Source organism: Thunnus albacares, chromosome 22, assembly GCF_914725855.1.
Source record: "Thunnus albacares chromosome 22, fThuAlb1.1, whole genome shotgun sequence".
Classification (NCBI taxonomy): Eukaryota; Metazoa; Chordata; class Actinopteri; order Scombriformes; family Scombridae; genus Thunnus; species Thunnus albacares.
The window spans coordinates 1,968,148-1,976,944 of record NC_058127.1 but is presented as its reverse complement, the minus strand read 5'-3'; the positions used below and the strand labels follow the sequence as shown (position 1 = coordinate 1,976,944).

At 38.9% G+C, this 8,797-nt stretch overlaps 2 protein-coding genes and 1 non-coding gene across 4 annotated transcripts in view; all 3 read left to right on the top strand.

Moving 5' to 3' along the window:
- Positions 1-8,797, top strand: part of LOC122974207 (Fc receptor-like protein 5) — a 310,470-nt gene that overhangs the window by 84,030 nt on the left and 217,643 nt on the right. The gene's annotated exons all lie outside the window — the stretch shown is intronic.
- LOC122974247 (PRELI domain-containing protein 1, mitochondrial-like) lies at positions 3,586-7,604 on the top strand. 2 transcript variants are annotated; one of them, XM_044342252.1, is made up of 6 exons: positions 3,586-3,813; positions 5,064-5,157; positions 6,038-6,263; positions 6,415-6,528; positions 6,614-6,692; positions 7,336-7,604. In XM_044342252.1, the coding sequence occupies exons 1-6, from the start codon at positions 3,801-3,803 to the stop codon at positions 7,446-7,448; spliced, it is 639 nt and encodes a 212-aa protein (XP_044198187.1). In that variant the 5' UTR covers positions 3,586-3,800; the 3' UTR covers positions 7,449-7,604. The 2 variants fall into 2 exon arrangements, with proteins under 2 accessions (XP_044198187.1, XP_044198188.1); XM_044342253.1 differs by having other exon boundaries at positions 3,609-3,813; positions 4,985-5,157.
- On the top strand, positions 4,246-4,317 carry trnag-ucc. The gene has a single exon. It is a non-coding gene; the product is annotated as a tRNA-Gly (tRNA).

Sequence of the window (8,797 nt, the reverse complement as noted above, 5' to 3'; positions counted from 1 at the left end):
CATGCTGGTTAGCAGCAATTTAACTAGCATCAACCAAAACAACTAACTAACTAAACTAGCAGACAAGTAAAACTGACCAAACTAGTCTCATATCCTGTGTATCTAGCTAGCAGTATTTATGCTAGCTACTAGCTTTAACAACAAAATCAGTACTGTTAGCCGCTAGTTAACCATTTTCACAGAAGATTCCTCGGTAAAATGAATCTTTGAGCCAACATGGATCACAACTACTGAGCTTCTCCATGAAAACTGAGCAAACTCTGAAAGCTCCGGAAAAGGCTAGTAAGTGGAGTTTTTTTTTTTTTAAAACTATGTATAAATTATTTGACCTGCTCATTGAACACCGTTTAATTGGTTTAACTTCCATCTGTTAAATTTCATTATGTGTCCATATATTAGTTTATATTCCACATCTGTATAAATAGTAATAACTGCATTCTCTGTTCTCTCCACATTGTTTAACCATGTCTGCATATTTTGCACAGTTTTTTGTAAATCAGCTAATTTTTGTAACTTTCAGGTTGATCTATTTATCTTGGGTTTTTTCAGCGTATACTGTACTTGTTTTAAATACTTTACCTAAAAGGACATCCAGTCATCTGACAGCATCAACAGTTTTGTATCATCATTTTTAGTCATTGCAACTTGAATTTTTGTTTTTTCTTTATTCGATGATGTTTATTATCTCTTTCTTGGTTGTATTGAGCTGCTGCGACTCATGAATTCCCCCCAGGATAAATAAGGTAGTTATCTATTACTTTTTCCTAATAACACTATTACTACTACTACAATGTTTGCAGTATTTTGTGATAAAATGTTTACCATGTCAGTTACCGTGGACTCCATCACACTGAAGTTCAGCCGCATCACGTCAGCAGACGGTCAGACAAGTAAACAGCCGTCCTCTACAGACTAACATGTGGTTCATTATCTTTACGCTGCAGTCTGTCTGTCACAGCAGCCCAGCAGAGCGCCCTCAGGTGACGGACACATCCATCACCTGTGCAGAAGCTTTTCCTTTCATCACTCTGGTCGTCTTCATTAGGCAGAACCCCCCCCCCCCCCCCAGCAGGTCGACCTCCATCAGCTTCATGCACTGAAAACACTGCAGATTACAGTCAGAAACATCACTACGCACATATTTACATGTTAACACTGAAATTTTATATTTAGAGTATATATTTTACCTTGAGTAGGATTTAAAACACAACAGATACAAACAAACAAATGGTTATACAAATACTTCACATATATACATGAAGTTTTCCAATGTGTACAATGCAGATTTTTTAAAAACTATTCTTATTTTCTAGTGTTGTCTGTTTCTTGTAGTGTGTTGCAGTGACTGTTCATGGTAGTTTATAACTGATACAGATTGATTAAGAGTAAATTAACTAATTTAATAATTGAGTAATTGTCTTTTTTAAAGGAAAAATGCCAAACATTTCCTGGTTGTAGCGTCTCAAATGTGAGGATTTGAAGCTTTTAAATGAATAAACTGGTGACTATTTTGGACTTGATTAGACAAAACAGGACACGTGCAGACGTCACCTTGGGTTCTAAGAAGTTATAACGTGTATTTATCACTTTTTTCTGACATTTTATAGACAAACTTATGAATTGATTCATCAAGAATATAATCTGCATATTTATCAGTAATGAAAATAATCGCTAGTTGCAGCTAAACTGTTTTTCCCTTTGGAGACACTAAAGATAACGAGAAAATAACAGCCCATAAGACAGAAGAATACCAGATTACAACTATATTACACTGTATTATAACAGATGTACTATACATATATATATAAATGTACAATATAATGTGCTGATTGTAGTCTTTTTGAGACTTTGGAATATCCTGCCAGCAGTGGATCATCAAAATAAGCCCCTGAATGTACCTTTAAGTATTGATTTAATATTTGTAGTGTTATATGTTCGTGTGACATCCCATGATCACCTCTTCTTACAGTCAGAGTTTATTTATCAACTGGAGCTCCAACGTCGGGTTTTGAGCCGTTATACTTTTGACTTCTGAAGTGTTTGGAAAGCAGCAAGAGCCTTTGAATCGCTGCCAGCTGCGGGGCTGCTGCTCCATATCCAGCCAGCACAGCCATGTGGGTTCAATGGTTTTGAAATGGATTTAATGTGCGGGTCCGATAAGGCCTAAATGTGAGCTAAGTGGGCTCAAACTGGAACCCACGTGGTCTGTCTGTGATGAGAAATTTGACCAAAGTCTGCTTTAAATTGGGCCAGTAGCTAACATATGAGTCAGATATAAAATTAGGCCACTAATAAGAAGCCATATGCAGGGAAGGTTACTGAATTACTAATTGATGCCTTGGCTTCCTGCAGCAGAGGTGGAAGAAGTACTCACATCCTTTACTACAGTAAAAGTACCAGTACAGTAAAGTAAAAATACTCCATGACAAGTAAAAGTCCTTTCATGTTTTTTGTGAGTTTTGCAGCCACCGTAGGTTCTCCTACATGTTTAAATGAACGTCCGTTATGTTCAAGCCAAACAAGTTCACACAATGCTGATTCTTTGTATTTTACAGTATTCAGAGTTTTTAATCTGGTGTCAGGTTTGACATTCCCGCGCTGGCCGGATGAACGCATACTGAGCATGCTCTGTGGGCACTAGAGACCTCCGCCGGCTGAGTGGCTAACTTCCGGTTAGCTATCTGCTAACTCGAATGGAGATAAAATAATTAAAACGCGCGGCTCTTCTAGACTTTCCGAATGTTATCAGACTGAATGGATCAAATTCTGACGGTGAAACGAGTCATTTCGAGGGGGTTGTATGACACTCAAAACAATTTAGCAACCGTTTTATAGCCGCAACAGTAGCAACGGAGTAGGCTACGGCGGAGCCTGTGACGTAAGTACATGTCGGCAGTGTTTCTGTAATAACTCTCACTGCCAGAAGGGGGAGACAAAAGTCCCGTACTGCAGCCTTAAATAGCTTGAAGTACTGTTTGAAAAGTGTGATACAAATAAAACTGACTTGAGTATCTGTTACTTTCCACCGCTGCCTGCAAGACATGGAGGACAAAGTTACATTCATTAGTTTTTAAGGAAGCTTAGCAATTTTAATGTAGACAAATCACTTTTGAAAATGTTGTACTCATCTTGTATTGAGTCAGTCCTTACCTTTGCTTTTATTTGCTGGTTCGGGAACCTAAATGCTGAAGAATATGTTAAGGATAATTGTGAGGATGAGCTCTAAAATCACTGGCTGTGATCTGAATGACCTCCGTCTTGTTTATCAGAGGAAGGTCACCAGGAAAGCTCAGGATATTCTTCATTCTCTTTATTCTGAGTTTTCCCTCCTTCCCTCTGGATGTAGGTATAGGATGAGGCTATCCATGGTTTGAACTTTTAACAGGAGGATACGTGGACCAGGACTAACTCATATCGTTTTTGTCACTGATATGTCTGGAGGCACCTCTGTATGTTCTAGCTGTAGAGTAATGAAACTGTGTGCCCTTAAACTGCATATGTTTTAAGACTTGACCTTGTTTTTTTTATGTTCTTTTAGCAGTGTGTGTTTTTAGGAGGGATAATGGAGATGTCTCTACATGAACATCCTTCAAAGATGGTTGCAGCTCGTCATCTAGTGGAGGAAAGTGAGAAGAACTCAGCTGCTGAGATCAGCTGACTCCTGTTTATCTGTGCTTCACTCTTTCTGTGCGAAATGTGCAGCGGCTGTAAAGCAAAAAAACCGAACAAACCCGCCGTGTTTTACTCATGCTGCGACTATGCGCTCCTCCAGGCTTTGACACCCAGTTTACTGTGATGAAATGACGGCTGCAGGTATGACAGATCCCCGGTTAGCTGCTGGCTGTAGCTTCCTCAGCAGCTGCTAACTGTTAGCGTGCTAACCAACAGTAGCTAACAATAAAGCCCCTGGTAACCACTGCTGACGACGAGGGGCATTAAAAGACGACTAACGTACGAATTTACGTTAACTAAGGCTCAAAAACTAACTAACTAGCGTATCTCATGAGAGCCGTTGGTTGAATTAAAGAGGCTAATGTAACGTCAGGCGGTTTTGACCGTTGAACACACACATAGGACACCGAGAAAAGAAGCTAACGTCTTGTTTTAAGCGTTTCAGTTTTAACCGTTTTCACAGAAGCTGACTCTATTAACGTAAAAAAATCAACATTTAGAATATTATTCAACACAGTGAGTAGACGGTGTTATATGATATATATAGAGATGGAGGCGCTGATGTCCACACAAGCGTTGGTGGTATAGTGGTTAGCATAGCTGCCTTCCAAGCAGTTGACCCGGGTTCGATTCCCGGCCAACGCATCTGTTTTTGCACCTGAAAGCCGGATACAACTCGGTAGAATCGTTTACGGCTTCAAGTAATGGTTATTTTCTTTATGTTTGTATCTGCCAGTATTTTATTCATTAATTATTTGTTTATAACATGTCAGAAAAGGGAAAAAAGACAATTACAAGTTCCCTTAATCCAAGAATATTTAAATGTGTTGTTTTTCCCAAGTCAAAAAGTCCTCCTTGATTTCACCTTTTCCTATACATTTCTAAAAATGACTTTTTATCACCTTTTATGAGAAAAATGTTTGGTTCTTTCTTTTTTCACAGTCCTACTGGAAATCTGAATCTTACATATATTTCAAAAGTTTTAAAAGACTTTATTAAAGGACAGGTTCACAATTTTTCAAGTGTGTCTTAAAACAACAATCAGGAGCCCAAATGAACAGTGAAACATATTTTTCTTGCTGTAATCTGCTTATACATGAAATGGTTTGTAATGGTTTTAAAGTGGCGGGTGAATTAAATGAATAGGATGTGACACACTGCTTCTTCTTCAACACTGTTTGAATTCCAGTTTCACATTTTAATGCAGCTTCAATGTGTTGATGAGGTGAAACATAATTAAACATAAAATCAACCTGTATTCTGTCTGAAAGTAAGTGAAACAGCAGCTTTTTCTGTTTGGTTTTCCCCACAGCTCCTGAATGAGTTGGCCGTAAGCTGTGTGTGTGTGTGTGTGTGTGTGTGTGTGTGTGTGTGTGTGTGTGTGTGTGTAGACATGGGCAGGTATTTCCACAGCGAGATCGACATTAAGAGTCCATGGCATCAGGTACTGGCTGCCTTCTGGCAGCGCTACCCCAACCCATACAGGTAACACTGACGCACCCACACGTCTACACTGGTTTATCTAGAATATGAACGTTTTCCTTTATAATTATATCCTGCTAGCCTGAATCTTGATAGCATTGCTAGCGTCGAAGCACTTTTGTTTGTTTGTTGTTCTTGAATTAATCAGATTAATTCCACTTTTTTCATGTGTCTTACCCTGGTCATGTGAGATCCACCGCTCAAGCCCCTTAACCCTAACCTTAAAGCAGTGTTAGGCAAATGGTGGCTGTGGGCCAAATCTGGCCCTCCAACAGAAATATTTGGCCCTCTAACAAAAGCTGATGTTTTCCTTTTTTCAGATTACTTTAAATTGTTTACATGACTCTTTATAAATCTACAGTAGATAACCATGTAAACACAAGGCTTATGTAAATTCCAATAAATATGACCTTGTTACATCTTAACCGTCAGATATGTTTAACACAGGTACGTAACTATCTATAAATCTATAACAATACTTCCACTGTTTAATTCAATGAATCAAAAGAAATAAACAAACAAAACATATTAGAAACATGTCTGATGGTCACAACGTTGGCGCCCCAACAAGTATTGCTGAGAAAATCTGGATTCAAGATTCTCACTCTTCAAAAATGTACTCTTCAATATACCCTCCCTTTCCAAAGAAATGTGCTCCATTGATCTCACTCTCCAAAATGTCCTCCCTTTTCAAAATGATATCACTTTTCCAAAAATGTCCTCTCTTCTCAGTGTCCTCAGTTTCTAAGAATGTCTTTACTTTCCAAAAAAATGTCTTCACTCTAAAGGTCTAAAACTCACGTCGGTCCTAACAAAATAGATGTACAATAACACACACGCTGTGTCTCTCTATATAATGAATCTATATGTTTGTGTGTATCAGCGCCCATGTCCTCACAGAGGACGTCCTGTACCGCGAGGTCACCCCCAGCAACCACCTGTTGTCAAGGCGACTGCTGACAAAGACCAACAGGCTGCCCAGCTGGGCGGAGCGTGTCTTCCCCGCCCACATGGCCCGGGCCGTCTACGTCCTGGAGGACTCCATCGTCGACCCGCACACACACACACTCACCATCAAGACCTGGAACCTCAACCACAACACACTGATGGTATTCATGGGTCAAAAAAGAAGAGAATTCTCACATTTCACAACCTGGAATTATCAAATATTTGGTGTTTTTGCTTGAAAGAAGACAAATACATGATTGAGAACATAACTAATCATTGCAGCTGTAATCTACAGTGTTTTCTGTCTCTCAGACGGTAGTAGAGCGGTGTTTGTTTGAGGAGGATCACAGTCGGCCATCGTGGACCAAACTGAGGAGGGAGGCCTGGATCTCCTCGGCTGTTTATGGTCTGGCCCGACCAATACAGGTATAGAAGTGTATCACTACACACAAACACAGAGTCACAGTCACATACAGTAATGTCTCTGTTTAATCCTTTGCGTCTCTGTCAGGAATTTGGTCTCGCCAGGTTTAAAAGTAACCAAGCCAAAGCCATGAAGGGGCTGGAGTACGCTCTGTCCAAGATACAGGGTGAGGCACACACACCAAGAAACTTTTTTGCAATATTTCAGGATTTTTTTGTTAGTTTCCACTCAGATTTTTTGTTAATGCGCAAATTAAAAACATGAATAAAAAGAGGTGGATGGAAACACACTTTGTGATGTTCTGATTTAAAAAGAGGCTGCCAATCAAGAAATGGCATCTGGTTTTCATCGCAGCCAAGCAGGCCTCTAATTTACTGCTTTGGGTGTGATCATCAGTGTAGCAGTGGAAATTTATTTCATGACTACGTATAATTTGGCCAAAAGGTGAAAAATAAACAGAAGAGCAGAGGACCGAGAACAGAACCCTGAGGTACTCCATATTTTACATCAACATATGTAGGTGTGGTATTACTACAGGAAAGACATTGTTATACTTTCAGATAAGTAAGTTTCACTAAGAGAGAGCCAGAAACACCAAAGGGATTCAGTAACAGAAGTATTGCTGTCAGGTAGGTGGGAAGGACCTTACCTTAAACCTCAAACAGTCCTGTGAAAACGTCACCAGAAGGTCCTCACTTTATTCTAGAGATCAAAAACATAGAAGTCAAAGAGCACACACAAAAAAATTAACAACATAAGGAAAACAAAAACACAAAACATGCCTGATTGTTTTCTTTTATTAACAACAGCTGAGGTTCCCCCTTATCTCCATGGCGACCAGGGCGAGTTGTCAGAGAAGCACAAGCCCCTCCAGCCGCAAGCCACGCCCACCTCTACCCAGAAGCCCAAGCAGTTTGTTTAACCTTCCTCTTCCTGTTGACCTCCATCATCAGAAAACATGTGCTGCTTATAATCTCAGCTAAAGCAACGGAGAGTGATGAATATTAACTGAACATCCGCTGTTCTGTACTGAACTACAAACCTTCCCAGAATTCCTTGGGACAGACTGACGAAACTATCTTAGTAAAAAAACCAATCATCATAAGTCTTATTTTTGAAAGTTAATATCTCTCGATGATTCTTTAGTGTTTAATTTGGACAGTTGGTACAAGTAGATTTAAACATTCACAACTGAGGTTTTGTTTCATCTTTAAAAGATAAATAGATATTTCTGATATAGTATCTTAAATAATAAGTTGGGATAAAAACACATTTCTTTAATATTTTTCTTCTGTAAGATCTATAAAAAGTCTGAATTATGTTTTCCTAGTGTTAAGTTTATTTCCTTTTTTAGGAATATTTTCTGTTCAAGTCATAATTTTTATATTTTTATTTGAACATAGTTTGTATTTGTCATTTTGAATTATTTTATTTCAGAATATTTTACATATCATTTTTTCTGTCATTTTGCAAATGTTGATCCGTAAGAATCTCTTGCATGGTCCAATTAATTTCAACTATATAATAATCTCAACTTTGTCTGTTGAGGTTATTTTCTTTCTATTTTTAGTTTATTAGAAAATTATGCATTATGAAAACTGTTAAATCTCTGTATATGAATGTTGCATCAGGTCACAGCTGTAGATTGTTGCACAGATGCATGTTTCATACTCTGAACTGTCCCTCTAGTCAGAAACGTTAGCGTTAGCGGTTTAGCTGAACACTGTTTTCCCTGCATGATCGCCCTCTAGTGGTCAGCTCCAAGGAAACGTAACACTCGTACCAAGTGACAAAGGTTCCTGATTGGTCCTTTGTCGGCATGCTGCTCAGAATGAGGCTCATGGATTTTCATTCTGTTTCTTTCCAAAGTTTCAGTTTGTTGTTGTAGAAGCTGATAACAGCACAGAACAGAAACTTGTTCAAACTGGACCAACCTTTGTTACAAAGTTTCAGTTTTAGAGATTATAACCTTTGTTTTAAAGGACCAGTGTGTAGAATTTAGTGGCATCTAGCAGAACGGACTCGGCAGAAATGGAATATAATAGTCACAAGTATGTTTTAATTAGTTTATAATCACCTGAAAACAAGAACTGTTGTGTTTTTGTTACATTAGAATGAGCCCTTTACATCTACAGAGGGAGCAGCTCCTCTTCCACGGAGCCGCCATGTTGCACCGCCATGTTTCTACAGTAGCCCAGAACAGACAAATCAAACACTGGCTCTACAGAGGACCTTTTGCGTTTTTTGTGGCCGCCATAGGATCTCCTACAC

Excerpts from the sequence above, each read along its gene's own strand:
- LOC122974247 (XM_044342252.1), top strand. Across the intron at positions 5,158-6,037 it reads CGCTACCCCAACCCATACAG|CGCCCATGTCCTCACAGAGG; the intron begins GTAACACTGACG and ends TGTGTGTATCAG. Across the intron at positions 6,693-7,335 it reads CGCTCTGTCCAAGATACAGG|CTGAGGTTCCCCCTTATCTC; the intron begins GTGAGGCACACA and ends TATTAACAACAG.